Source organism: Aspergillus foveolatus (genome assembly GCF_047715535.1).
Source record: "Aspergillus foveolatus strain CBS 279.81 unplaced genomic scaffold BDW70scaffold_14, whole genome shotgun sequence".
NCBI lineage: Eukaryota > Fungi > Ascomycota > Eurotiomycetes > Eurotiales > Aspergillaceae > Aspergillus > Aspergillus foveolatus.
In genome coordinates, this window is record NW_027396078.1 from 269,786 (window position 1) to 296,860 (window position 27,075).

At 50.6% G+C, this 27,075-nt stretch overlaps 9 protein-coding genes and 1 non-coding gene across 10 annotated transcripts in view; 6 read left to right on the forward strand and 4 right to left on the reverse strand.

The window, feature by feature from the left end:
- Positions 1–161: 161 nt before the first annotated feature.
- On the forward strand, positions 162–652 carry BDW70DRAFT_158438 (uncharacterized protein; the record flags this gene model as incomplete). The annotated part of the gene is made up of 3 exons (XM_073740520.1): positions 162–403; positions 450–479; positions 577–652. The coding sequence occupies 3 exons, from the start codon at positions 162–164 to the stop codon at positions 650–652; spliced, it is 348 nt and encodes a 115-aa protein (XP_073597640.1).
- A 1,016-nt stretch (positions 653–1,668) lies between these two features.
- Positions 1,669–2,665, forward strand: BDW70DRAFT_158439 (RTA1 domain-containing protein; the record flags this gene model as incomplete). Its single annotated transcript, XM_073740521.1, has 3 exons — positions 1,669–1,822; positions 1,889–2,131; positions 2,211–2,665. 3 exons carry the CDS (start codon positions 1,669–1,671, stop codon positions 2,663–2,665), a joined length of 852 nt encoding a protein of 283 aa, XP_073597641.1.
- Positions 2,666–2,745: 80 nt separating this feature from the next.
- On the reverse strand, positions 2,746–8,029 carry BDW70DRAFT_23134 (ankyrin repeat-containing domain protein). Its single transcript, XM_073743555.1, has 4 exons — positions 7,914–8,029; positions 7,425–7,850; positions 6,611–7,378; positions 2,746–6,557 (listed from the first exon to the last, which is right to left on the reverse strand). The coding sequence occupies exons 2-4, from the start codon at positions 7,823–7,825 to the stop codon at positions 2,768–2,770; spliced, it is 4,959 nt and encodes a 1,652-aa protein (XP_073597642.1). The 5' UTR covers positions 7,826–7,850; positions 7,914–8,029; the 3' UTR covers positions 2,746–2,767.
- Positions 8,030–8,910: 881 nt separating this feature from the next.
- On the reverse strand, positions 8,911–11,043 carry BDW70DRAFT_23154 (putative MFS sugar transporter). Its single transcript, XM_073743557.1, has 4 exons — positions 10,438–11,043; positions 10,135–10,381; positions 9,870–10,076; positions 8,911–9,788 (listed from the first exon to the last, which is right to left on the reverse strand). Exons 1-4 carry the CDS (start codon positions 10,871–10,873, stop codon positions 9,011–9,013), a joined length of 1,668 nt encoding a protein of 555 aa, XP_073597643.1. The 5' UTR covers positions 10,874–11,043; the 3' UTR covers positions 8,911–9,010.
- A 2,346-nt stretch (positions 11,044–13,389) lies between these two features.
- BDW70DRAFT_166624 (3-isopropylmalate dehydrogenase) lies at positions 13,390–15,087 on the forward strand. Its single transcript, XM_073742041.1, has 3 exons — positions 13,390–14,310; positions 14,369–14,789; positions 14,850–15,087. Exons 1-3 carry the CDS (start codon positions 13,836–13,838, stop codon positions 15,064–15,066), a joined length of 1,113 nt encoding a protein of 370 aa, XP_073597644.1. The 5' UTR covers positions 13,390–13,835; the 3' UTR covers positions 15,067–15,087.
- Positions 15,088–15,503: 416 nt separating this feature from the next.
- On the forward strand, positions 15,504–17,025 carry BDW70DRAFT_133104 (uncharacterized protein). Its single transcript, XM_073736267.1, has 5 exons — positions 15,504–15,926; positions 16,011–16,258; positions 16,323–16,416; positions 16,466–16,538; positions 16,601–17,025. Exons 1-5 carry the CDS (start codon positions 15,758–15,760, stop codon positions 16,734–16,736), a joined length of 720 nt encoding a protein of 239 aa, XP_073597645.1. The 5' UTR covers positions 15,504–15,757; the 3' UTR covers positions 16,737–17,025.
- A 402-nt stretch (positions 17,026–17,427) lies between these two features.
- Positions 17,428–17,534, reverse strand: BDW70DRAFT_t77. The gene has a single exon. It is a non-coding gene; the product is annotated as a tRNA-Met (tRNA).
- A 486-nt stretch (positions 17,535–18,020) lies between these two features.
- Positions 18,021–20,450, reverse strand: BDW70DRAFT_133106 (2OG-Fe(II) oxygenase). Its single transcript, XM_073736268.1, has 4 exons — positions 19,492–20,450; positions 19,065–19,446; positions 18,444–19,021; positions 18,021–18,380 (listed from the first exon to the last, which is right to left on the reverse strand). The coding sequence occupies exons 1-4, from the start codon at positions 20,434–20,436 to the stop codon at positions 18,186–18,188; spliced, it is 2,100 nt and encodes a 699-aa protein (XP_073597646.1). The 5' UTR covers positions 20,437–20,450; the 3' UTR covers positions 18,021–18,185.
- A 3,547-nt stretch (positions 20,451–23,997) lies between these two features.
- BDW70DRAFT_133109 (uncharacterized protein) lies at positions 23,998–25,491 on the forward strand. Its single transcript, XM_073736269.1, has 2 exons — positions 23,998–24,315; positions 24,379–25,491. Exons 1-2 carry the CDS (start codon positions 24,043–24,045, stop codon positions 25,294–25,296), a joined length of 1,191 nt encoding a protein of 396 aa, XP_073597647.1. The 5' UTR covers positions 23,998–24,042; the 3' UTR covers positions 25,297–25,491.
- A 649-nt stretch (positions 25,492–26,140) lies between these two features.
- Positions 26,141–27,075, forward strand: part of BDW70DRAFT_158447 (uncharacterized protein) — a gene marked incomplete at both ends in the record, with an annotated part of 2,978 nt that continues 2,043 nt past the window's right edge. The window contains 3 exons of the mRNA XM_073740522.1: positions 26,141–26,224; positions 26,304–26,813; positions 26,879–27,010. Of these exons, the coding sequence (XP_073597648.1) occupies positions 26,141–26,224; positions 26,304–26,813; positions 26,879–27,010 (726 nt within the window). The remainder of the gene's footprint in view (positions 26,225–26,303; positions 26,814–26,878; positions 27,011–27,075) is intronic.

Genomic DNA, 27,075 nt, shown 5'->3' on the forward strand with positions numbered 1-27,075 from the left:
GTTCTCTCAAAATGGCACTTCTGAGTCTATACAGCCTACTATAAGTGCGTCGTGCTTCCTTCCTTTGTCCATATTTTCCCTTTGCGGGTCTCTTACCCAGAAGAAATGCTAAGTTCCGAGTCGCCAGCTTCTTCATCTGCTCAGAGAACATCGGCTGCTACATGGACTTGTGGCTGAAGAGTCTGAACCGGTACTCGGTATCCCAGATCAACACGTATCCCACCGTCACTAACGCGATCACGATCCTAACGAGTCTCCTCTACGGCTGGAGGAGCGACGTGTTCCAGATCCGGTACCCGATCTTCTTCCTCTCGCTGACGGTCTGTTTCTTTGCGAAGATAAATCTCGCCATCTGGGATGGGGTGCCGTTTGGGCTGAAGTGGGCGAGTTATTATCTTACTGGGTATGTTAGGCCTTGTCCTGGATAGAGCCCGTGCTGAGAGTAGTAGATTCGCGCAAGGGTCTGGCACAGTTTCTTGGTACGTTCTTCTGCTTACTGTCCCTGTAAATATACATAAAAAGATTGGATACCATTCAATCATAGACGATGGTCAATGAAGTCTGCGCGGGAGATAGTCTCGAGCGCAAGATCATCCTGGGTTCAACAAACTCGATCGCGCACGTCTTCTTCTTCATTTTCTTTTTCTTTTAGATAATTCTTATTTATTTTTATTTATTTTTATTTTATTTTATTTTCATTTTCATTTTTATCTGCGCCTAGCTAATAGGTTGTACTGTCAGATACGCATTCAACGCCTGGATCCCTTTAATCTCATACAACACAAACTACGCACCCAGGTTCCTAGTCGGCAACTCCCTGACAGTGGGGTTGATCATCTGTGCAGCGGGCACGCTGGGTCTTGCTGTCTCTACAGCGAAGGGACGGGCACCGGCAACAGAGTCGAGTTGGGGGCGCAGAACATGGAGCTAGGGCCAGCGTCAGCACGGCGGTTAAATTTGAAACGAGGCTTATATGACAGCATAGCTTGCTGGGCGGTAATCACGCTGCAGACTTCAAATCCTGCTTAGGCAGCACAATTCGTGTAGATATGCTAGACGCGGAAGCGCTTTCAGTGGCCAATATACCCGCTTGCATATTTTGGAGAAATAAAAGATGCATCTACGGCAGACAGCCAGCTATAGAAAGGGTTCAAGCTGGGCTCCTAGATGGTGAGAAATCAGTATACCCGACTGCATCGCATGAACTCTGGCCCTTAGGGGAAACGGAAGCCAGGGGCAGTGTTGAACATGGTTGAGGTTTAGACAGACTATCACCAGTTTCCTATTGCGCTGCCCGACTCTTGTATTAGAGATTTCCTTTCGATTCCACCTCAGGCAGCACAGTCCCAATCAGCCATGAGGATGGGATAGCTCATCTAGGCCCCTGTGTAAGCTCTAACTATACTATACTTGGCTACTGTGGATCCACAGGCTGAGCCTCCCGAATTGTGGATTCTCGGACCTGAGCTGAACGAGGAACGAACGAGGAACGAAAGCGAAAACGAATGCGAGATCCATACGAGATCTGTCTCAGTCCATCTAGGCAGCCAGAAGGCTAGGGCTTGGCGGGGGCGGTGCTATCTTCCTGATGCTGATATTGTATAAAAGAGCCAACAAATTCTTCACTGTTCAAACTCTACACACAGACAGGAACACAGTCCAGACGGAATGGCAACCGAGAACAACATCTACGGGTACAGTCCCTCCATCCCTGCAGCGGGTATCTTCATTGTCCTCTTTGGGATATCGACGGCGTACCACCTCTACCAGCTGATCAAAGCTCGAGCGCTGTATTTCATCCCGTTCGCTATCGGCGGTATTTGTATGTCCTCTTGTCCCCTGCCCCCTTTACGACACCTTCGTTTCACGCACTAAGTATCAGATGCAGTCCAAATATTAGGCTACATCTTCCGAATCCTCGGTCACGATAGTCCGGATTCTGTCCCGCTATACGCGCTACAGACGGTTCTGATCCTCCTTGCCCCGGCCCTGTATGCGGCGAGCATATATATGGTCCTTGGCCGGTTGATCGTCCATCTGGCTGCGGAGCAGCATAGCCTCGTACGGGTGAACTGGATGACAAAGATCTTTGTGACGGGAGATGTTATCTCATTCCTGATGCAGTGCGGAGGTATGACCATCGCCTGTTCCCGCGCGGAACCTTGAATGGATAGGATATAGTGGCTGAACGTCGGCGCTGATGTATGTAGGCGGCGGTCTAATGTCCAGCGACGACCATTCCACAGTTAGAGTTGGCGAGACAATAACAATCATCGGCCTGGCGGTGCAAATTGTCTTTTTCGGGTTCTTTATCATCACAGCGATCGTTTTCCACATCCGCATAAATAAATCTCCTTCCGTCATGTCCACCGAGACGAAAGACCACTGGCGCGGAAACATAACAGCGCGCAATTGGGTTACATTGCTTCTGGCCATGTACGTGGTGTCTGTGCTGATCCTGGTGCGGTCCGTTTTCCGAATGGTCGAGTTCATCGATGGCTATGGCGGGTATATCATGAGCCACGAGGTGTTTATCTATATCTTTGATGCGGTTCTCATGGTTCTGGTGATGGCGATTCTGAATTTCTGGCATCCTTCCTTCGTCATTCGAGATGGGAAGGGGTCGGCAGTAAGGGGAGATTTTGAGCAAGTGCCGTTGCGATAGACTCTTGTTTGTCTTTGCTAGTCCGGGTTCAGTAAGAGCTTCAGTTATTTTCAGTAGATTAGAATTCTTATGCATCCTTGCCTTACCATCTCGCTAATACTGTCATATATCTTCATCCCCACTCTGTCCCCGCGCCTTTATCTCCTCAGCCCTAAGGGCATCCCACAGATCAGGAAAGTTTCTGAATTTCAAGATCTCTCTCAAACCCCACTTCGAAACGACTCCCCGGACCATAAGGCCTCTGTCAACCATCCACTGCGCAATCTGAAGCCGATTCGCGTCCAATGGCACGCCCCGGCGGCCATAGAAAGCTCCAGTATCCAAAGCCAGGTGAAGAGCAGTTGGACCATGACCGCTATCGCATCGTTCCTCTCCGTGTTTAGTTTGTGCATGTGCATCAACTCCCCTGTCTAAGAGCATCTTGACGATATCCGGGTTCCCGGCCATTGTTGCCAGGTGGAGAGGCTGGGCTTTGTAGGCATCCCTCCGGTACAAGCCAGTCGGTTTTACATTATCGTCGTTCCATTGCGAAGTCTCTGCGTGCACGTCGCTGCCGGCTTCTATTAGGATTTTGGCGGTATCGGTGTGACCAAAGTAGCACGCTGCGTGGAGAGGGGTCCAATCATATAAATCTGTCAGGTCGATGCTAGCGCCCTGGGTCAAGAGAAGCTCAACTAGATCGGAATGTCCACTTTCTGCTGCATTGTACAGCAGTGGTTTCCCGTCACACCGCCATCCTGATAGCCGTGTGTTCGGGTCCATTCCATATTCCAGGAGATGTGAGGTCATTTGCAAGTTTTCGTGGATGACGGCCATTTCGAAGATGCTCTGGCGTTGCCCGTACCCATTTGGAATTTCGACTGGTTGGGAGAGGATATTGAGCCAGAAAGCTATTGTCTCAGCATTTCCGGAAATGGTAGTCTTCATAGGCAACAGTGCTTGCAGTGCGTCGGTCTTGAGGTTTGCTCCTGCGTACTGGACAGCATATCGACCGTCTGCATCTACGATATCAAGACGTGCGCCGTGGGCCAATAAATTGGTAATGAGCGGGACATTCCCTCTTTCCGCGGCCAGGTGCAATATCGTGCGCCCCTTGTCGTTAACTCTGTCCAAGGCTCCTACTTTCTCAAGGCATACGCATAAACGCGTGATGGGGTCAGAAATCTCTCCCAGTTCGCCCAGAATCCCAATCCAATGATCTTCTCTAGGACAGGTTGCAGCAACATGAAGAAGATAATTCAAACACTTAGTATCACCATGTACAGCAGCAGTGAGAATTGGATCAAAGCTAGTGCCTGAGACAGAAAACACATCTGCGCCCATGTCCACAAGGTCTTTCAGGACATCAACTGGGTCAGCTGCTCTGGCTGCGACAGTAAGCGCGGTATCGCCCTGCTCAGACCGGAAATTAACATCTGCCCCGGCCGGTATGATCCTGCTCAGTATATGTTTGAACTGAGATAGGTCTTCGTTCACCCTCTTACTCTCGGACAGCCGACACCGAAGGGCACCTAGAAGAGAATGGACCGCAGACGGACTGACCTGAGCACCATTATCAAGCAGAATATCAAGAGCGTCGGCCGCGAAGTCTGCAATAGCAGCTGAGGCTTTAGGAACAAGATCCAGACCATCAGGGATGCGAGCACCGAGATGGTAAAGCGTGGTGGTGACTTCCCACCTATTCGCCCCTAGTGCTATATCCAGCGGCGTAAGGCCCTCGAGGCTATCTTGTTCGTCTGATGAGCTACTCGTTTGATCGTCCATGGCACCCATCCCACGATGTATAGGCATGTTCAGCATGCTGACAGAATCAGCACCCTGTCCGCCTTGGATAAGAACACGAGCGGCTTCCAATAAACTTGTATTGTTTTCTTGGGCTTGATGAGCTCTGCGGTATAAACGATGCATATGACTCCCAAGACAGTGAATTGGCAGGCGGCCCTTCACATCACGAGCGTCTACTGGACAGCCAGAGCTCACCAAAAGTTCTATCAACGGCAGATATGGCCTCATCACAGCATAGTGTAAAGCCGTCATGCCCGAGTGGTCCTTTGCGTCGACCACCGCTCCGCGCGAAATGAGAAGCCGAGTCATTTGCAGAGAAAGTTCCGGATCCGACAGAAAGAGAAACCCACATGCTTGTATGAGAGGCGTCGCACCAACATGGGTGGTGGCCGGGCCACGTTCATACCGCGTGCGATAGGGGGCCCGCCGCGGTGGTACTCTTTGATTCACATCTGCTCCCCCGTCAATCAAGGCCGCTGTAGTTTCCAGGAACCCATTCAGAACAGCTTCATGCAGTGGGATCTTCCCATAAGAAAGCTTATTTGGGTCTGCGCCATTTTCCAGCAAGCAACGTACATATTCGGGGTCAGACCGACAGGAAGCTGCAAAAAGCGCAGAGTCGACGTCTGCCCCTGTTTTGGCGAGGATGCGCGCTGACGACAATTGCCCGTCTCTGATAGCAGACGTAAGAAGAGCCGTTTTCCATTCTATCGCGTCCTCTCGATACGGCTCTGAATCATCTGCATATGGTCCCGTGAATCTCGGAAGTCTGGATTCGAGTCCGTTGAACTCCTCACCCTTTGTCAGTGTTCTCCAAGGGTTTCCTGAGGCAGGCTGGTCAAACCGGGCATTGGCCCAAATTTCGTTGAACTGCGCATCCCCGACAATACCCTTCGGTGTTTGAAGGTGTTGAGCTAGGAGGGTGAATATTTCTGCATCCTGACCATCCGCAGCGACTTTGACGGGCTGGACGCTTTCAGCGTAGGCGATGACATCTTGAATGCTCATCTTGAGCAGCTCTGTATCCTTAGCCTGTGACCGGGCGTGGTGCTCGAGCAGGATTTTCACGGCCTCCGGGTGGCCGCTGGACACAGCCCAGTGCAAGGCAGTCCATCCGTGTGTACTTCTTGAGAGATGGTTGGCACCACGGTCTACTAAAAGACTAATGATCTGATCATTACCCTTGAACGCCGCCCAAAATAATGGAGTCCAGCCTTGGACATCGCGTGCATTAACATCAGCCCCGTTTTCTACCAGTATTCCGGCGACATTGGCATGATTCCGAGAGCAGGCCCAGTGAAGGGCTGTCCATTTGTGAGTGTCTGCTTCATAGACGCTCGCTCCATCGGCCAAAAGTATCTCTGTGGTACGTGCAAGCCCCCAATAGGCCGCGACATGGAGTGTGCCCAGATCTGTTGGTATTGATTGCAGCATTTCCTCCCCTAAGGACACGTCGGAGAATTCCTGTCTATACTGCAGAACTTGAAAGGCACCATTTCTGGTTTCACTATTGCGCAGCAGCTTGGTTATCAGTCCCTCCAGCTGACATTCCTCATCCGGCCCTCGGATGTGCTGACCCCAGTATCTCGCCGAATAATCCAAGAACTCTAGAGACTCGAGCCGTTTCAGCAATTCTGTGGATGCCATGCAGGGAGATATATTGCTCATGATGATGTATTGTAGACTGGTACGCGCAATGTCATGATCGCCCTCCTGTCCTAGAACGTTTCCGTTTCTGAAAAACTCATATGCAGTGGTGTGTACGAGCCCAACAGTGCCATCAACTCTATCCAGAACAACCAGGCCATGACAGGCTCGGAAGAGGACATCAGAGTTTGGCTTATTGTCAGGATCAAACTCCTCTCCCTCCTCCACAGAAAAGGCGCAGAGTATCTCTTTCAGCTTCAGGCGTCTTTTAGCATATGTTACCCAGCAGAGCAGTCGTCGAGCCAAGGAACTTCTTCCTTTAGACTGCGACTCTATTCGATCCATCGTTGCCTGGAATGCCTGATGGATATTTGCATGCGGTTTACGAAGCGCCTTTCGTATCTGATTGATCGAGGCCAGATCAAGAATATCGTCAAGGAGTAACCTAGTAAGGAGAAACCTGGATACATTAAAACTCGGAGCATTCGAGGATCAAGAGTCAGATGTACATACAGATTGCCGGAGCTCGAGGCGACGTCCCCTATCATCTTGTCCTCTTCCTCAACCTCGTCGGAGAAGTCGCTATCTCGGAAACGCGACTCGATGTACACTTTGAGGTCACCGGGGTTTGAATCAACTTCAAGATGCGTTGCCAATGTCATCTTCTTCCGAATGTGAGGTACATCTCGACTCGTGATTAATAAATTGATGCCCGACGAGACGAGATTCGTGATGTGCGACAGAAGCGAAGTTGGTTCTCTCAATTCGTCAACCGCGTCTAGTACCAAGTATATTGGTCTCGTTGAGCTCGCCGTCGCGATCAGCTGCGTCACTTCGGCGGCCTGTTGAAGCCTGCCAGGATCTTTACATGACTCCTTCAATAAACCCAACACTTCCGCACTGCCCTGCTCGATGATCTGACGCAGCAGATAATGAAGAATGTCAATAACCCGCTGCTCATCCTGGGATGAGAAGTCGCAAAAGAAGTATAGTACTAGATAATCCGGCGGCGTGCGGGCTTCGAGTAAGTGGTCGATTACACGAGAGGCAAGGAAACTCTTTCCAACGCCAGGTGCTCCGTAGCACCATAGGAAGCTTTTGGAGCCCTCTAACCATTGCCTGACTGAGTCTTTGCCCAGGAACCAGCTTCCTGTCCCAGGGCATGGCGACGGTCTCCGTCGTGCCGAGGCGTTCGGAGCAGGCAACCACGTCAGGAGAAGACTGCGATCCTGCTCCTCTTTTATAAGCGACACCTTGTTATAAGTTGCAGTTCCAGTCGTGCTGTTGTTGTTAGCTAGATATAGAACACGGGATAGGGCTCGCGTACAGAATGCAAGACGACAGAAAATCGACAAAAAGCGACCGGTACTTGGTGAGCATATCAATATGCGCCCGCCACTCTCGTTCATGAAGCGGTTGCAGGAACCGTGATCGGCGTTTTTGTAGGTCAAAATACAGACCAGAGAGAGCCCGGTAGCAGTCCATCACGGTGTCCGCGCTTAGTGATGAAGGCCGATCCGGTAACAAGCCGGTAGTTTCTACATCCTGAACCGCCTGTTCTACGCGGAAAAGCACCTCCATGAGAGCTGAAACTTCCTGCAAGTACTCTTTCTGGGTCCGTGGTGCGTTCTTCACATCCCGGGCATACTTGTAGCTAAGCTGGGCAATCTCGGCTGCTACCTGGATAACTGCGGCGATGTTGACGACCAGACCCAATGCTTCCGCCATTGTGACTTAAAATCGAGTCGGCTGCCTAACGTTGACGTCTCTCAGCAACTTGAAGCCCCGCTAGAAAAGAAATTAAGCGGCATCATACCTCGGGGTTGACACCCCCTTCCCAACAGGTTGGCAGCAGCCAATGCTTATCCTTGAATACCTGCACCGCTAAAAGAAGGTTGCGTGCTCTCTAGAGCCATGCAGCTGGTCTTGACGCTGGGGGTGAGAAAAGTGCAACGAGCATGGCGGGGTAAACTAAGGAAGGATATTGGGGCTGAGCCTGCAGGGAGATGCTGGCAGTCGAATATCACGTGAGTCTGCACATAATAATGCAGCGGTCTGGATACCCTTCAGATAATGCTAAAGACTTACAAAGGCCCTTCCATGGGTACCTATGTGTTGGTGCATGTTATTACTCTCACTATTGCCAATGCCTTGTGCCCTAGTCAAGTATGGACTGCGCAAGGCCGTTATGCCCTATTTTTTGGTCGAACTGGTATTCAAATGAACCCTAGTTAGACTATAATATTGAATACTCCCAACTTTGAGCGATTCAACGCAGCATTTGCCGTTGGTGAATAACTTGATTCGCCGACACCCAACTCGCTAAGCATCAAAGAGTGAACCTACCAGGACAAGCGAGGACTGTGTTTATATATAGTTTCCGCAGCCTTGTGGAGCATGTTATTCCCTACTGAGTACTGCCCACGATAGTTAGACTAACCCATAGATTCTTCGTCAACCGCTTAAGAATATGCTTTCTTGGTACAAGCCCTAATCTGAAGACCGGGAAGTAAAGTAAATATATGAAGACTAATCCAAGCATATTTGTAGTGGAGCGAACCAAAGAGCTGGAACCACATGTAGATTCAGATAACAAGAGTTGAAACACTCCTAGAATGAGGAGCAGGTATTGTAATCACTCAAGCAATTGCATATAGATAAGACAATGCGGGTTTTAGTCGGGGTTTGACGATACCTACGCTTTCACATTTGTTGTAGTAGAAGCGCTAGCCTGGAAAGCGAGGATTTTGCCAAGGCCTCGTATATATTCGTGCAGAATTTAGGACCAAGTATTATATTGTATAGAATTTCCATAAGCAAACAAATTCCCGTAGTCCATAATAATAGGTATCCATGCCCTTGCAAACGCAGGTCATCACCATCAGATAACATTTATATATCAAATCGTCCAGTCTACGCTAAGCCCTTTAACTCAGCCTCATGCACACTCCTCCGCCGCTTCGTCTGCTCAGCAAAGACCTTCCTGAAGTTCCCTCGGGCCAAGTTCCCACACGTCTCTTTAACACCTGCCCAATTCTCACGCACGATATCCATGGTGGGTCTCGAAAACACCTCCTCAATCTCCTCAAGCGTTTTATCTTTGGTCTCGGGCATGAAGAACACCTGATACACCCAGCCGACCGCCGCGATGCCGCCGTAGAATCCCAGACTCAGACCCGTCTTGCCCATGGCTTCCTGCATGGCTGTGAAGTTGTATGTCACGATGAAGGACATGAGGAAGAGGAGGGCGTCGGAGGTTGTCATCCCGTAGCTGCGGAGGTATGTTGGGTATACTTCCGATGGAACGACCCAGGTTAGACAGGCGTAGCAGCCGAAAAAGCCCTGGTAGACGATGAGACCGGTAAGGTAGAGGGCTTCGACGGTCATAAGGTCTGTCTTGAGGTCGACCTGATAACTGGCGCCGATGAGAACAAGACCGATGAAGAAGCCAGGGAGTGTAACGATGGCCCAGAAGCGGCGGCCGAAGGACTCCATGAGGAAAATGGCAGGGATCGTTCCGAGCAACAAGGAACCGCCACCAACGAGGGACATATAATTTGCATTTTCCTCGTTGAACCCGATTTGGTTCATAAGCACACTCATGTAATACATGATGGCATTGATACCCGTCATCTGCCCGAGGATAATCATGATATTGGCGTAGATGAGGGAGCGGCGGGCGCGCGGAACGCTGTAGACATGTCAGTATGGTATGAATCAGGACGGCTTATGGTGGGCGGAAAGAGCGCCAAGGGCCGACGGAGGTGCTTACGTGAAGAAATCCATCCAGGGGAAGCGCTTGTTGTGGGCGCCCTCATGGACCTCATTCTCTTCCTGGCGGACGGAAGCCGTCATGACGAAGAACTCGTCGCGGGCTTCAACGGTCTGAATACCGCGGATCCGCTTCCACACTTTGTATGCGTCGAGGGTTTTGCCTTGATGGACGAGGAAACGGGGACTCTCGGGGAGGAAGAGCATTCTACAAGGCAAGGTGTCAGCAAGGCTTCGTATGAATATGCATATACGGTGCGACGTACCCAGCAAACATGATAGTAGAGAAGACAAGCGATGAGCCAAGAATATACCGCCAGTTACCAGGAACGCGCAGGAACATGGCAGAGATGGCATATCCGAGGACCTCTCCGAGCGCGATGTTGAACTGGTACAGCGAAACCAGGTTACCACGAATGCGGCGCTCGACGGTCTCTGCAACATAGACGGGGACAGTACCGCCCTCGAGACCGACACCGACGCCGAGGATGACACGAGCAGCGACCATCATGCCTAGGTAAGCCCCATTAGCCAGCTGTCATAGAGGACCAGAGAGAAATCAAACCCACCATAGTTAATTGACCCCGCCTCAAGCGCAGCACCAATAGTATACAGAATCAAAGAGATGATAATCGACCATTTTCGTCCAAGGTACTCGTTGCAAGGCGACAGAATCAAAGCACCACCAACAGCGCCCAGCGGCATCCCTGAGTTGACCAGACTGTTCTGCCTTGCATCCAAGTGCAGGTCTTTAGGAAGGTACAAGTTCGCTCCGGAAATGGTACTCTGGTCGATGCCCGAAAGCAGACCACCCATACTGGCGAAGGCAACAAGTAACCAGGTGAAGTGTTTAGGGTCCTTGAACTGGATCTGGAAGAAGCCGGTCTCGAGGCCGCCGGCAGCCTCGAGCTTTTGCTCCATCTCGTCGATGAAGGCGTCGGCATCTTGGGCACGCTCGCGCACGACCTCGAGAGCCTCGAGTTCTGTCTTCTCGGGCTCAGCCATGTTCGGCTAGCTAACCAGTGTGAGTATGCCAAGAAATCTGGTTAGGCTGAGTAAAAAATAAGAGAAAAGAGAAAGCAAGAAAAATTGTATGGGGAGATAGGAGTAGAAGAGCAGCGGGGGGAGGAAAGTGTGGTACAGCGAAACAACCCCATGTATTTATGCCTGGCCATCAACACCATCACTCGTCAGTCATCACTGATAACTTGCAGTCCCAGATCAGGCAAGACTCCGTCTCAGGCACGTCGTTATGGGCCCACGTCGTGTCGGCGATTCCAAGGTCACAGGCGGCAGCTTCGAAAAACGACTCGAATCCCCAGGTCCCATCGCCCAACGGTGAGTGGTTAGAAACGCCTGGAACATACTTTACTAGCTCGAGGGCGCCGGAATTCTTGACAAAATTGGCGAAGGCTTGGTGGACTAGCGCGAGGATCTTTACCAAATCCAAGCACCCCTCGGAATTCGTCCGCGCGGAGATCAGGGCCCCGGACTGGTCGAACCGGACAGGGCCATATGCTGACTATGCGGGGACGTCGCCGGCTTAACATGGGCAAGATTGACATTCCAGAATTTCGACGATGCACGAAAGGCTTGAATGACTGGTGACAGCGAATCTAGAGGATGTGCTAAGTTTGCGCTGCTCAATATACGGGCTGCCAATAGACGAGGCGGCATTGTAGTGTTGGACTTCCGGGGCTCCGCAATCAATGACTCGGACCGAAATACGGAGAAATCCGGAGACTTGGCGGGGGCCGGCGAAGAGATTTCTCTGCTCGGCTGCTGACCCCAGGCCGTAAAGGCCGCGCTGGCGCTGCGCCGGCCCGGTCTTTCATCGGCTCTTGCCCCTATCACCACGGGATTCGCTTACGTTTAGAAATTCCAGTAAATTCCAAGAATGTTCGTCAACATGTCATTCGAGGAATGGCATGACGGACAGTAACCTGGTGACGTTTCACCACGGACTCCAGCATAACTGATTCACGCTGCCTGTCGGATTCCACCTCCAGACCGCAACACGCGACAACAACGCGCAACAAGGTCCGGGGCAAGAACTCCATGGTGCATGTGGAACTCGTGCATGAGCGTGGGCAAGCCCATCATTCCACTTCATTCCACTTTCGTAGCGTCATTACGATGAGATCGCTCACTTGTTTCAGCCACCCGAAGTTCTGCCGCGAAAAGGGATATTTCTCGGCTGTCAGTCCATTCTCAGGTCAGTTGTCGGTCGACGTTATTGCAATCTTATATGATTGTTATGCTTGTTTATAATTGCAGAGTAATGATAGCTCGGAGAAATGGCGCCGCTATTTGTTTGCCAAAGATTGTTACTTCTCGCTCTCGAGTCCGCTCGGCCGCGCAGCCTGGTATTCGTTAGCCCGGCGGCTCTTCGGTCTCCCGATCTCACTTGTTTTGTTGACTGGGGCGCGCGATGTCGTTGGGGATCCCGGCAGGACCTTCCCGTCCTTGAGCGCAGGCCAAGGACAAGAACGTCGTGGATTGACGCGCCGTATAGCACTTCCCTGTCCAGTATAGCTGTATAACGCCAGAAACCTGAGCCCTTGATGCCCTCTTGATGTCAGCTCGGTCTATTCGCGAATAAGCCAAGAGCGCGTCGACCAGACAATCAGCAGGGGTTTGGGCATTTCTGCCGTACAATGCCATTTTCGGGCTCTTCAGCCGGGCTTGCATGGGTCATATGGCATAACAAGATAATCAACTCACAGATTAAACCAGCAACCCCAGAACAAGAGCAGGGGTGTCTATCTCAGCCTCGAACATCATCACCACCAAGCCTCCTCAGCTTAATGCATTACTACTTAGTAGAGCAGGGCTGCCCCACCCGGGACAACCGAAATCGATCGGCTAGCTAGGTAGCATGAGTATGCATCCCAGCTCAACCCGGTTCCATCGGCTCGCCGAGTGTTGAGATAGTATCGCGGTGCCACCAAGCTTTCGCGGCCCGTGCCTGGCCAAGTCGGGAGCCAAGGGAAGTGTGATGCGCGCGTGATTCTTGGTTTGGAGACGGGACAAGACTCATTGGAGACTAGCTGGTACGTAGGTGGCGTCCATGCCCAGGCCAGCCCGCTTTCGCTTCGAGTGGGATGTGCGGTGCCATATTAAACATTTCGATTAGACATTGCGATTGAAAGCTGCAAATTCCCCGCGTAGAAAGATAGATTGACAACAGCACAGGGTGACGGTCTGGAATAAGAGCATTACGCTGGTTGAAGCGACATGGTTGTCCACACTGTCAACATTGAGTTTATCAGCAGGACGTAGGTATCTCTTGCAACTTCTAGCTGTTGGCGAAAGTCGTTCCCGACTGATCCTGAGATGGTGTTTTCTTCAGAACTATCGGGGTAGCGGTGAGGGCGAATGGACAGACAAATTAGACAAAGTCATCTCTTCAACCAGGAGAGTCGCGGTGAAGGCAGATATATGCCTTCATACTAAGGCTGCAAAAGCAGCTGCCAGGACCACTCGGGATCGAATCTCGTCCTTGTCATTTATTTTCCCTTTCTCATTCTCGACATCCCTATTGGCATCCCCAATGACATGAGAGGAGAGACATACATTTATTTCACTGTTAATATGAAAGAAATCCATAAATATTTGTGCAGTCTTGTCCCTGTTCAAAGTCTCCCGCATAGTTTTACCAGCTTGACCAGCGCACGCTTGCATTACTTTGCCATGAGCCTTCCATCAACACTATATGTGACCCCGCTGCTCTCCCAAGACTCAAATCGGGGATTGTCCGTGACCTGAGCCTCAGAGCCTATGGAGGTAGAGAACATCGAGAAACCAACCGAGATAGCGATATCGGGGATAATCCGTGCGTGTACTTCCCCGCATTTCGGCCTACTCTCCGACCCCGGCCTGTTGTATAAAGATACGGATTATCTTTTACGTCTCAAGTCTTAATCACTTTCTGCCGGTACCCATACACGGTAGCGCTAGAAGCATCATGTCAGAAAAGTCATACAACATCCTCGTCCTCCCCGGCGACGGGATCGGGCCTGAAGTAATGGCCGAAGCCACCAAGATCCTCTACCTCTTCAACACATCCACTGTCACATTCAAGACCCAGACCGAGCTTATCGGCGGCAGTAGCATTGACACCCATGGCAAATCGGTGACGCAGGCTGTCCTCGATGCTGCCGTATCCTCTGATGCAGTCCTCTTCGCTGCCGTCGGAGGCCCAAAGTGGGACCATATCCGACGCGGACTCGACGGACCCGAGGGAGGGCTGCTCCAGGTACGGAAGGCGATGGACATCTATGCAAACCTGAGACCGTGTTCTGTCGATAGCCCGAGCAGGGAGATTGCCAGAGACTTTAGTCCCTTCAGGCAGGACGTTATAGAGGGGGTCGACTTTGTGGTCGTGAGGGAGAATTGTGGGGGCGCGTACTTTGGGAGGAAGGTTGAAGAAGACGATTATGGTGCGCTTTTGCCTATACTTACGGAGATTTGATGCGGTCTATATATTGATGATGCCAGCAATGGACGAATGGGGCTACTCAGCCTCCGAAATACAGCGGATTACCCGACTCTCGGCAGAACTGGCGCTGCGACACGATCCTCCCTGGCCTGTGATCTCTCTGGACAAAGCCAACGTGCTGGCCTCGTCGCGTCTCTGGCGACGGGTTGTCGAAAAGACCATGAGCGAGGAATACCCGGAGGTGAAACTTGTCCACCAGCTTGCTGATTCGGCGTCCTTGATTATGGCCACGAACCCGCGCGCTCTGAATGGCGTCATCTTGGCGGACAATACTTTTGGTGATATGGTATCCGACCAGGCGGGCTCGCTGGTCGGAACGCTGGGTGTCCTGCCTAGCGCGAGTTTGGATGGTTTACCCAAGCCGGGGGAGCAGAGGAAGGTACATGGGCTCTATGAGCCGACGCATGGGTCTGCCCCGACGTATGTCATTCACAACCCACTACTATCCCTTCACTCGTTGCTCACCATAACGTACGATAGAATTGCCGGTAAGAACATCGCCAACCCGACAGCAATGATCCTCTGCGTTGCGTTGATGTTCCGGTACTCGTTCAACATGGAGGCCGAGGCGCGGCAGATTGAGGATGCGGTGCGCACTGTACTCGATAAGGGAATTCGAACATCTGATTTTGGAGGTTCGACGGGAACTAGAGAGTTTGGCGATGCGGTTGTTGCGGCGTTGAAGGGGGAGCTCTGATTTGGTCTACTTGGGTACATTAAGTCAAGCTGGCGATGGCTGGGCAGTGACTTCACTGTTTAAAATAGACGACGATGGCGTCTAATCGCTGAAGCCTCGTGGTAAGGAGCTTGGCATGAGCTTGGGAGCTCTGGAGATTTGCCCGTATATCCACTGTCGCCTAACTGGAGAGGTATAATCTCTTCTGTTGTGCTAGTTGCTATAGTCACCACATTATTTCAGCAGAGCTATCCCTCTCAATATCAGCATTCTCTACAATATCATCAGTCCCTGTAATGCGCTAAAATTAAGATGGTGATAATAAATCCGTTGTTGATCGGTTCATACTCTATACCCCCTGCGCGATGACATCACCGAGATTACCCACCATGACCTCATCTCAAATCTTGCAAAACAGCTTGCCCTGAGCTGGATCCCTGGGACGAATTCATCATACTTCCCTCTTTGCCAATCACATTGCAAGCCCCCTCTTTTCTGCACTACGACGTCGCTATCAGTTGTCCATCCGTCATGCTGAGTCCGAACGCTGGTCGTCGGTCCCCTATTTGTACTTCTATATGATGACCGTCTCCATCGCCTTTATCGCCTCCATCACCTCTTATATAGATCTATTCAACAAATCTTCTCCTCTTCCCTCCTTTCACTCGTCTTCGGCCTTTCAGTCCAATCCAATATTCTTCGACCGGCCAAGATGACCGTCATCTGGGGCCTCGATCTCCACGAGATCCGTTTTAGCAAGTTTAAGTCTGCCAACATGTTCAACCGGGCGTACCATCTCCGCCGAACAAAGATGATCGTCTATCAACTGGCCATGATCCTCTGCGTCTGCTCAGAGTCCGTCGGGACGGCTGCGTTTTCAGGTACGGCTTTCTCTCCACAAACACCTATCCTTCCACAACCGCTTTGCCTAGACAGTGCTGACTCCTTTGGGCGCTTGCGTGCAGACTACCTCGATCAACAAAGCTACATTCAAGGCCAACACCCGGGTGTGAAAATCCACAACAACAGCTTTATCGGCGCGTTCTCGTACAACATCTTTGTGGGGGTTGCAGTGGCGTTTATATTTGGTGCAGCGTTCTTCTTTGACCTCTTCTGGCCGGAGAGGCACGAGTGCAAACATGTACGAATTAGCTGGAAGATCTCGGCGGTAGTCGTTACGATTATGATGCTGAGCTCGGCGCTGACTATCACGGTGAGTCGCTGCTTAATAGTTGATCTACCGTGTGCGAAGGTACTGATAATCACCTCGTTGTTAGTGTATCGGCGCTCTACATGATGCCGTAGTTACAGGAACGGATCGCGAGACTGCGCAGAAGTATAGATTGGAGTTCTCGAAGAAACCCTCTTACAGTGCGTTATCATGCCCGTGCCCTTCCTACTATATTCTGACGCAGACCAGCATACCGAGATAATCCCAAAGTCATTGCCGCTGTTGTTCTTGCCTGGCCCGGTTGGGTCTTTTGCGTCATTAGGTATCTCTATATCTTTAAATTCTCGCTGCCATTGCCGGTATGTGGCTGATATTGTTTGTTAGCACAATCGTCCTCTTCATGTCCCAGAAGCATGACGACAAGTACGGTCCCATGTCGAATTACGGCCGGAGTCAGGAGGATGGCAGTATTGTGGCCGATAAGGAAGGACACACCAGTCCCGAGTCCACGGTGGCATAAATAACACGTTATGAGGTTACGATTCATTTCTTTCTCCTCTTTTGTATACAATATTTCCGTTCTTGGATGACTCCTGTATGGTACTATAGACTGCTAGTGTTTACGGAGCTTGGCTTAATGCAATGATACCCTGTTTGGGAGGCTGGATGGCGTTTGTCATTTGAACTCGTACGTATGCCTACAGGACTTCGCTATACCGGCTCATGAGCTCCTTGCGGATACGGTGAGAGTTGTATACCTTCTAATAAAGCCACAAACACAGGGTAAGTAAACTTAAGCATTGCAAAACGCCAGCATATATTATCTACTCTGGAGCCAAGATCGGGGGAGATGACATGTAAGTACCCCTTATATATAATGCGCTGTTGAATTCGCCACGCATCTGATACTGACGCTCTTATATGACTATAAGGGATGGTGGCACACTAATGTCCCACCATGGAAAGTATGTGTATGGCTGAGTAATTCTATAAAGACCCGGTTGATGTTAGCACGTTCAACCCTCTCAGTAGATAAACTTAGATGTTTGGCTCGTATAAATATTTCATGCAGCCCTATTCTGCACCATGTGGTTCATCAGCACCCATGGGCCTTTGCCATGGCATCCCCACCTAATCCACCACCACCCCACCACCATTCCACGCACGCACAACCGAAGGGAAAAAAAATGAAAGGTAGGAAAAAATTGAAGTGCTTCCAACGAGAATCGAACTCGTGCTTGCGGATTTCCAACTCCTTTAGATAGGAGCTGTCATACATAGTATGAGACCGCCGTCCTAACCACTAGACTATGGAAACTTGTTGAAGTCCAACAACTAAGCCACTCGTATAAATAGTATAACTAGTGTAATTTTGTCTTAGTATACACGCAGAAATTTGCAGGGCCCAGCGAAAATTCAGATACACGATCTTACTATTCTTCGTTGTTTCTTACTTTTCATTTTCTAACATACCAGGGATCTATGAATTACCTAGATCATGGATGCATTGTGTAGTACTGGTTATCCGAAGCGGGACATAGCCGAAAAAGAACTAGAGATATATTTCGTCATTGTCGTGGTTGTGAGTGCGGCCTCAGGCATCAACATGGGGGCAACTTTAGTGTAGCGGGCCCTGCCCGGAAGTAGTGCTCGAGGCCGTCGACGGCCACTCGCTTCACGTGACCTTGCTGTCACATGACTCGTTAGTAAGCTGGCGCATATCTAGATGTTTCTACCTGGCGATCTTGTTTATTTTTTTTTTTCTTCTTTCTTCAGCGTGTTCTTCTGCAATAATCCTACCTGTAGGATAGTTAATGGCATTAGCCCGTGACATATAGCGTTTATTCCAGGTAAGATGAAGACAGGCCTCTTATGCCTAAAAAGCCTAGAAAGCCACCACCTTGCTTGAGTTTATTCCCCTGCATAATGCTCAGTCCGATCTCACCAGCCTGAGCCAAACCAACACGGGCTAGTTCTCGCGAATAGTCCCAATCCTCTGCCCAGCCGGCGGAACCACAGCAAGGATGGCCGCACATGAGTACCTCGTACCAATAGAGGCTTCATTCCCGTACGCAATCTGACTAAATGCCATTTTCTCATGCTTTGGCTCCGTGATCCAGGTGATACCAGGGAGATAGTGCACGGGCCAGATAGTTTGGATAAACTAAGAGGACAAGTTAGTTGCATATATATTTGAAAAGAGACTACAAGACTTGGTGGAGTGTACCCTGTCAATACCACTTCTAGAATCGCGATCAGATGTCCCGTAAGGATGACGCGATAGTCCAACCTGGGCACCCGTCCGCTTAAGCAAGCTGTCCTCCTTGATGGCTAGATTCGCGCCCGCGGTGGATTCAAAGAGGTCTTGCATGCCGCTCACGCGACGCGATAGCATGAGGAGCTTCCAGCGTCGGTCCAGATCTGCATGCTCAGCAGCTGACGCTGGTGGTAGAAGTTCCACGTATGTCGGTTGTGGTCTTTGGCCGTTCTCGAGGAACTTTTGGAGCATCCCTTGATAGTCATACTCGTATTCTTCCATATAGAAACGGCGACGCCGGTGATATCCGCCCTCTTGGCTGTCCTCTTCATTGTGAGGGACTCTGCCCGTGATACCCAGCTGGGGATTTCCGTCGCAGTACTGTCCATCCTTCTCTAGAATGGGAAGGACTTCGACGTCGAGGTTGAGGGTTTTGAAGACGGAGTAGAGAACTAGGTCTGCGCCCTTTAGCGCTCCGGGGAGCTGAAGCTCGGCGAGGTTAGAAGAGTGGGGGTAGGCATGAGAGCAGAATATACCCAGGACGCCGCCTAATTTGTTAGTAGGTAGAGAAGAAGATGTTATAGAGCTTACCGTCTTTCATGAAATCCTCTTGCATCAGAAGGTTCCTGATCCATGGGTATGCGGGGTACGCCCTGGGGTCCACGATCGACATGGATGATGGAATGTCAACACTCACAGGCTCTGTGACATACAAATTATAGGTCAGCGTGACTCTGTTGCCTTGAGTGATGGTCTCGATCTCATGCTCGCAGTCGCTGTAGAACGCAGCCCACTGGATCTTGGTCTCGCTGTTTTCACTCCAGTCAAACTCGACCTTCTGCCCGTGATGCTCAACAGACAGTCTACCACCCTGGAAGCCAGATGGCAGACAGACAACAAGTGACCCAATCTGGTTTGCGGCGCGCGGGGTGTCGACGTGCTTTCGAAAGTGGCCTGATGGGCCAGAGTATACCTGTCCGCGTTAGAGCAGCCAATCTCCAACTTGTCCAAAACTTACATTCAGTTTGTAGAGTTCCGCAGTAATCTTGCGGAACCCTAGCTGGTTATCTGTTTCACTGCTGATACTAGGAAGGAGAACCTGCGCGATGTTCTCAAGGATTCCAAAATTGGCTGGATGAAAGCTCGTGGCAAACTGATCCGTGTTGATCTTACCAGCTCTTCGGTACTCTGGGTCAATCACATCTTCTTCTCCTCGTCCAAAGCTCGCAGCGTCGCAGTCTGCGACGAGACGTTGTAGTGTGTCTGGATGAGTTTCGAGAACCGAAACGTCGAGGGGTAGAACAAGCTTATGCGCAATGGCGTCGTCGCTTTTGCTCCAGAAAATGCTCACGGGGGGAGACGAAGAGCAGTCTTTATCTGTGACCTTGATGCCATTGAAAATGACAGGAATTGAACCGCCGCAGGAGAACAAAGCCGTTGCACGTTCGCCCTCGATAATGCCTCGCAATTGGCGGCAGGAATCGGCGAACGCAGCTTTTTCATGGGCGGAAACCTTTCGAATCAATCCAGCACGTTCTCTATACTCGTTCTCCATTAGGGTCTGAACGAGTGAGGGCGGGATGCTATTCTTGTTCATTCCGGTATGTGAATACCCAGTCAAGTCTCTCCACCTGCTTTGGACCCTGTCTTTCAGTTTTTCATGTTGCAAAATATCCTCGCTGGATCCATCAATATATCCTGGGACTAGTTGATCCAGGTTTTGCTGCAGTTCCTCTGTCAACCCTGCCAGCCTGTCTTCCGGAACGGACGAGAGAGCACTGTCAACGTAGTACCGGTAACCGTACTTGTCCGGATCCGGTTGAAAGCTTAGGACGTGGGAGATGAACAGATCGACACAGGCGTCGACCTTGCAGTCTTCGATCATAACTTTGTTGACTTCATCCTCCAGCTCGACCAGAGAATGGCGGTATTCGATGCGACGGGGCTTCCACGGGTTCTCCATGATGACGGTGCGATGGGGTTTGGAATGGAGGAGATAGTACTATTGAAGGATTGAGGACCAGGTGATTATATATTAATGGGGAGCCGGAACGTGTTTAGACGAGCTGGTGTCTGATGGTGCAGGCAGTCGCAGGCAGCAGATGGGCAGCCTGCTGCAAGCCAAGTTCTGCCTGCCTGAGTCTTCTGTATTAGAATGAGATTCCATGGATCTTTGTTCCTGTGCTATGCAAAAGGGAGGAGGATACTCCAAGGATGCCGGCATGATCATAGACTACTAGAGCATAAATGCTTACAGCAATCCTTGTTATCGCGGTTGCTGTTCATCCATATAACTTCAGCCACCGCCAAGTAGCTGAGACCCAACAATACTGTTACATATGGACCTGCCCACAGCATTCGCCAAACCCAGAAACCCTCTTCACAGCTGACACTCTATGTAGTCTACCGTGAATCCGTGGCAATATCACCGTCTCCGATGCGCTTCCTCCGCTTAAGACGGCAGTGAATGCGCACAAGCTCCCGGATGTCACTATCGTACAACCTTGACGGCTGAGTTGACGACAAAATGCGCAACACGTTTGATTTTTTTGTCTTTAAGAAGTATTTATCAAGAAAAATATGAGTTTGGAGGGGGCACTCCTATCTAAAGACAGCTTGGCAGAGTATCATTTAGTTTAGGCGAAAGATTACTGCAAGCGCATCATAAAAAGACCTGAATTTCCTGTATTTTCAGATCACCATGATCATAAAAAACGGTAGTCAGAACACTAACTCGCGGCCAGTTATGTTTTCATATCGTTGCCTGTTGTGGATGCTCAATGGGGAAAGGGCAGAAGGAAGCTGTATCTGTTTCTTCATTTGCCGTACGGGCTTTTCCTTTCTGGCGGCCGGTATGTCCTCTTCGGCTCTTATCTCTGCCATTTCCATGTCCTCTGGCCTTGCTATGGCCCTTCCGGTGACTCCTTCCCTGAGGGTCCTCCCGGGAACTGCTTTGCTCTCGGTTCTTCTTTGGAGCTGTACAATCTCTTGCAAAATGGCCCTTCTCGCCACTATTAAAGCATCTTCTCTGCTCTGCTCGGTTTGCTGATTCGCTAACTCCCTCTGCGGGTCTCTCTGCTCGAAGCGACATTTCTTTCTCTTCCAATTGAGATAATATGACTGCCCGTTTAGTCTCTCCAATAGACCTGAGGCCATCTGCATATGCCTCATACTCGGGCGGCAGTCCGCATAGGAATAATACCATCAGTGCATCCTGATCCAGGTATTCCTTTTCCCATACATCTTTGACTTCTTCATGCAGTCTTTCAAGGTCCTGAATAGCTTCGCTGATCTTCATCTTAGGATCCATCTTCCATGTGAATAGCTGCATCAGGAGGTTGACCTTCCTTCTAGGGTTCGCAGCCTCGTATTTCTCCATGAGGTAGATCCAGATATCTCCACTGATCTCAAGGTTCTTCACTGCAGTTGCATCCCCTTCCGAGATATAGGCTGTTAGATATGTAACAGCAAGTAAGTTGTGGTCCATATAATCCTCATCTTGCATTGCCTGATAGAGAAGCTCGGTTTTCCCTTCAATTCTCATCTTCCTGGTGTTCTCGACCACTTTCCAGCATTTCTGGAGCCTCAGGAGACCTTCAATCTTCTTCTTCCATAGCCTGATGTTCGACGCGTCCAGGATATCATATTTGACGCCCACTGGCTTAATCCGATCACCCTTATCAAGGGGGGGAAGTCTTTCCGATTGCCTTGACATCCCGGATGTCGATTCTTGTATAATTAGTATCCCGGATACTGGCTCCCCCTGCAGCTGTTGATCAGGTCCTCCGCTGCCAATTCTGCTTGCAGCTGCTCGCTAGGATCGTCGATCTCGATGCCACTAGCGCTTCAGATTCTCTCGACTGTCTCGTCCGTCTCGGCCGTCTCATATATGGTTGCCTCGGTCGTCTCAGTCGGCTCTATCTCGACCGTCTCGCTCGCCCCTGGCGCCGTCTCGGTCTGATCAATCGTCTCTATCGGTTCGTCAAATGCCCCGGGCACGCTCGGCCCGGCTAGGTCTCCTGTATTCTCTCGGCCCGATATATATCTCCCAGTCCGTGGGTCTCGTTCTCGTCGTCGAGCCGGTGGCATCCGCCTTGTTCGGTTCTAGGTTCGTGGTTCGATAGCTCGATCAGGGATAAGTAGGCAGGTTGTACGGGCCTGGCCACCTTCACAGGATCGAGGATCAACACGCCGCGTACAGCTTCGATATTCTGCTGAATTGGGCAAGGCGATTAGGCCTCACGCAATCCCCCGAGGTGCTAGGCCTGCTGGTTAGGCTAGACGTAGCAGCCCGGGCTCATAACCAATGTTGTGGAATATGCTCAAAGGGGAAAGGGCAGGAGGAAACTGTATCAACTACACGGACGTAGCCTACTAAGGATCGGATGCCATATGACGATTGATTCTCTATCTTGTTGACGATAGATCTCTTTACTCTTCCACACTCTGTCTATCTGTTGAGGGGTCAGATCCTCAGGGGTTAGAGGTCGCGCCCAAGCCACGATGTCACGTGGCGTAAGCCGGCATATACATGACATTTCCATATCAGATTCTTTTAAGCCTGGTTTTGGGTCTGCTTGTGGTAGTCTCCTTGAACCGTCGTCCGCCCGGAGAATAAATCCGGTATATCCTGACGTGTCTCATGCTGCTCACATGAAGGAAAGGTTGACTGCATGAAGTACCGGGTCTGATGGTAGAATGCGATGATTAAAGATGAAGATGGTGAAAGGACGGGCGCTTGCTATACGAAAAAGCAAGCCCTGGTTGGCTGGAATATTAGTCACCAGAGCTTTGTTGCCTTAAACTGTACCGTCTTGCTGCCTTTCTGCCTTGCTCTTGTGGTCGCCGAAGACTTTGATCAAACGACGCCTCTTGCGTACAGGCCAATGTGGAATGATTGATTTTCAGGTAGGCATCACTATCCATTAATTTAATTCAGGAAATCCCAGCACTAGTTACCGCGTGGCTTCGGTCGGAAATGACGCACCTTATATTTGGCTGCACGGGCCGAATTAATAAGGTCTACTAGTAAGTATCTAGGTACGTACACCTAGAACTGTCAAGACTGACTTGTGCTGCTTCAAGAGAGATGATTGGTCCAGCTTTGTCGCCAGTGGCAGCCTGTAAAGGCCCATCAAATGTGACAGGTCCAAAGCGTTGACCGCAACAGAAGTTTCGGCATAGAGGATCATCGTATTGCATCTTAGTCCCAGTGCCAAGTTCGTGTTGATCACCTCATCTCGGCATCAAGAATTACGAGTTACGGTTAGCGTCAGTCAGCCCTAAGCTGACACCGACGGCGAACAAGGGGGAGGCGGCGAAGCAGGGCGCTTAGCCGTACAAGTGGCTTGAAGAAGGCTATGAATGCGAAGATGAGGAATCAACGCAGTGCCTGTTAGGGGATAATATGACTGTTGAGCTGAAAATCCTTGAGTACGAAAAATTGAAAACATGCTGGAAATCCCTATATAAGGGCAGGAGAAGACCACCATGGATGATATTTTTCACTACAATAGAGATCATCGTAATACCGAAATATCACGTACTACCTGCATTTCACCGAATCAAGATGCGCCCCAACCCCATCGTTTGCTTCTTTTTCTTAGTACTGGCCTGGACTGTCGATTCCCATCCTGTGTCCTATCCCAGCAAGGCAATCTACCTCCTCACGAACAACGCAGAGAATACTATTGTTGGAGTCCCAATTCAGAAGAATGGGCTTCTTGGAGATGCCCAAGCTACTCTGACAGGAGGAACTGGAGAGAGAGCGCTTCAGAATGATGGACAGCCCGCAGGCCCGGACTTGCTCTTTAGTCAAGGCGCAGTGGCTGTAACAGAAGAGGTAGATTGCCCGTGGCCCTGTTACCTATATCTGCCAGGTACTGACAGATTATCGTTCTATAAGTATATCTTCGCGGTTAATCCCGGATGCAATACGCTGAGCATGCTGGGACACAACAAAACCAGTCTATCGAAGCTCACCCTCGTCGGCGAGCCCGCCAATATTCCGGGCGATTTCCCCAACACCGTTGCTGTATCGGCGAAAGGCCGTCTAGTTTGTGTTGGAACAACCGGAACTAAGGCCGGTGTATCTTGCACGACGTATGACAAGCATGGACTGGGAAGTTTTGACGACCTACGCCCGTTCGAGCTTGGCCAGAGTACGCCGCCAGTTGGGCCAGCAAATACTGTGTCTCAGGTCCTCTTCTCTGCCGATGAATCTGTCCTCTATGCCACAGTTAAGGGAGACGGAACTACGAACAATACGGGCTATCTCTCCGTTTTCCCATGTCTTCACGGCGGTTCGCCTGAGACACCCCCTACCGTGTCAAGGAAAGACATCCGGAGCTCGCCCAACGGAACCGGTCTGCTCTTCGGCTCGGCCATCATCCCCTCGTCGGACATTATCCTTGTGACGGATCCTGGATTTGGCGCTGCGGCTCTGTCTGTCAACAGATCGACTCACGAAGCCGGGTTAGTGGCTAAGACAGTAATTCCCGACCAAACAGCAACCTGCTGGGCAGCGTACTCAGCCAAGTCAAACAGTATCTTCGTAACAGATGTTGCTGTCAACCGGCTTGTCGAGCTGGATGCTGTCGATGCGAGAATCTTGCGAACTACCAGTCTACCCAACCATGATCCTGGTCTTGTGGATCTCGTTGTCGTGGACAGGCTTGTTTATGCGCTGTCTCCTGGAAATGGCACTACGGATGCAGCTATCACGGTCTTTGATATTGAAAAGAACCAGCAGGTCCAGCACTATTCTCTGAAAGCGCTTGGGGTGGGACCGGGTGCGATGGGCATGGCTTACCTCGAGCTATGAAGGCCTGTTGTAGTACGAGCATGGGTGTTGACTGTTGAACTCGAGATGTTTACTTCCCCTGGTTCCTTGCTATTCTATTCTCTTATTTATATGCTCATACTACAGGAGGGCCTGGTTAGTCATTATTTACTGCTCTTTGTCTTCTTTCTCTGACGTCTTAGAATCTACCAGCCGTTTCGCCAATGTCAATGAATCGTGGATAGCATCAATACTCTTTCTTCCTGCCAACAGCTTTATTTGTTCATCATTACAGTTTCCAAGAGTTTTCTACCTTCCCGGACAAAGGTTTAGGTAACTCGTTATTGCTGCTTCTCAGGGCCAACACCAGGAAGCCCATTAAATGAGGAAAGGCCAATTTTCTTCTTAGTCACAGGCGATCACAAGCAATGTATAAGTTATAAAGCTGGTTCTGGCTTTGTAAGAAGTTGTCTGAATTACCGAGATTAAACCAGCCTGTGATGGTTCTTGTCCCGAACATCTCCCGTGTTTCCTCGGTCTAATTGTCTCAAGAGATGGACCAATCCTTGCCTTTTCATATCACGCACAAGGTAGAAACGCCTTGGAAGTTTCAGATACGCCGAGCATGCAGTACCGATAGGGCACTTCTTAACTGCCGGATAATGTGAACGTATGCGGTTCGTTCCATCTGCCGACGACAAAAGCCCTGTCTCAACTGGGAGCCAGACCGAGGTGCAAAGATCTGCCTTACGACAGGACCGGCATATTCCAACAGTCTGGACAGTCATAAGATTCAGAATGACTCCGCCTGTCAATTATTCTGTTCCAGTGGACATGCGTACTCTTTCTGGTTTCAAGGTACCTCTACAACCGTTCAACTACAACCATGACGAAGTGGCATATCCCAGCGCTCATCTGCATTATTCATGCAATACTCTGCCTCGCGGCAGGAAATGGGCCCTATGACGCCGTACGTTTCTCCTTCCTCTTCTAATATTTCCATCCCTAGAGCCCAGCCCATCTAACAAGACAATCATCTTAACGTGCAGTCGCATATTTTCGACCCAAGCTTGCCGAACCACACGATCTACATGCCTCGCCACTTACCTAGCAACACCACCTTACCAGTGCTGATCTGGGGCAATGGCGCCTGTTCCGCGAACGGGACACTCTTCGGCAACTTCCTCACCAATATCGCCTCGTACGGCTTTCTTGCCATCGCCTCAGGGGCGCCGGATGGACACGGAACAACTGACGTGCAGCTGATGAGAGACGCGCTTGACTGGATTGAGACGAACACCAACACAACAGGAAAGCACAGGGCTATTGATAGGAGCAGAATTGCAGTTGCGGGCCAGAGTTGCGGCGGACTTGAGGCGTACCAGATGCGCGATGAAGAACGAGTGAGATACCTGGGGATTTTTAACTCTGGTTTCCTGGACTTGGGATTCTTTGGCGATCTCTTGGGGCTGCCGAGTGAGGATCCGGATACCATTAAGGACGTCAAGAAGCCCGTTTTCTATTTCCTTGGTGGGAAGAAGGATATCGCCTATAAAAATGTATGTCTCTTCGTAAACTCCCCATTCATTGTTATTTGAAGACACTAATGGATGGTTTAATGCAGGGCATGGTCGACTATGCCGCCCTAACTGGCGTGCCAAAGTGGGTAGGAAACTACCCCGTCGGTCACCTGGGGACCTACGCTGAGCCCGAGGGAGGCGCTTTTGGTGATGCCGCTGTGAAGTGGCTGCAGTGGGTATTGAAAGGAGATACTAGCCAGGCGAAATGGTTTGCTGGTGGTGGCGCGCAAGAAGACGGGTG

Bases quoted from the DNA above. Each gene is read 5' to 3' on its own strand.
- BDW70DRAFT_23154 (XM_073743557.1), bottom strand. From the start codon at position 10,873: ATGGCTGAGCCCGAGAAGACAGAACTCGAGGCTCTCGAGGTCGTGCGC. The intron at 10,077-10,134 runs GTACGTCGCACC...CTTGCCTTGTAG, and splicing joins TCTACTATCATGTTTGCTGG to AATGCTCTTCCTCCCCGAGA. The intron at 9,789-9,869 runs GTAAGCACCTCC...ACATGTCTACAG, and splicing joins CCCTGGATGGATTTCTTCAC to CGTTCCGCGCGCCCGCCGCT.
- BDW70DRAFT_133109 (XM_073736269.1), top strand. From the start codon at position 24,043: ATGCGCCCCAACCCCATCGTTTGCTTCTTTTTCTTAGTACTGGCCTGG. The intron at 24,316-24,378 runs GTAGATTGCCCG...TCGTTCTATAAG, and splicing joins CAGTGGCTGTAACAGAAGAG to TATATCTTCGCGGTTAATCC.
- BDW70DRAFT_166624 (XM_073742041.1), top strand. From the start codon at position 13,836: ATGTCAGAAAAGTCATACAACATCCTCGTCCTCCCCGGCGACGGGATC. The intron at 14,311-14,368 runs GTGCGCTTTTGC...TGATGATGCCAG, and splicing joins GGTTGAAGAAGACGATTATG to CAATGGACGAATGGGGCTAC. The intron at 14,790-14,849 runs GTATGTCATTCA...AACGTACGATAG, and splicing joins ACGCATGGGTCTGCCCCGAC to AATTGCCGGTAAGAACATCG.
- BDW70DRAFT_133104 (XM_073736267.1), top strand. From the start codon at position 15,758: ATGACCGTCATCTGGGGCCTCGATCTCCACGAGATCCGTTTTAGCAAG. The intron at 15,927-16,010 runs GTACGGCTTTCT...GCTTGCGTGCAG, and splicing joins CGGGACGGCTGCGTTTTCAG to ACTACCTCGATCAACAAAGC. The intron at 16,417-16,465 runs GTGCGTTATCAT...GACGCAGACCAG, and splicing joins CTCGAAGAAACCCTCTTACA to CATACCGAGATAATCCCAAA.
- BDW70DRAFT_133106 (XM_073736268.1), bottom strand. From the start codon at position 20,436: ATGGAGAACCCGTGGAAGCCCCGTCGCATCGAATACCGCCATTCTCTG. The intron at 19,022-19,064 runs GTAAGCTCTATA...CTAACAAATTAG, and splicing joins AGAGGATTTCATGAAAGACG to GCGGCGTCCTGGGTATATTC. The intron at 18,381-18,443 runs GTACACTCCACC...TTGTCCTCTTAG, and splicing joins CTAGAAGTGGTATTGACAGG to TTTATCCAAACTATCTGGCC.
- BDW70DRAFT_23134 (XM_073743555.1), bottom strand. From the start codon at position 7,825: ATGGCGGAAGCATTGGGTCTGGTCGTCAACATCGCCGCAGTTATCCAG. The intron at 7,379-7,424 runs GTACGCGAGCCC...TAACAACAACAG, and splicing joins TTTCTGTCGTCTTGCATTCT to CACGACTGGAACTGCAACTT. The intron at 6,558-6,610 runs GTATGTACATCT...TAATGTATCCAG, and splicing joins GCCTCGAGCTCCGGCAATCT to GTTTCTCCTTACTAGGTTAC.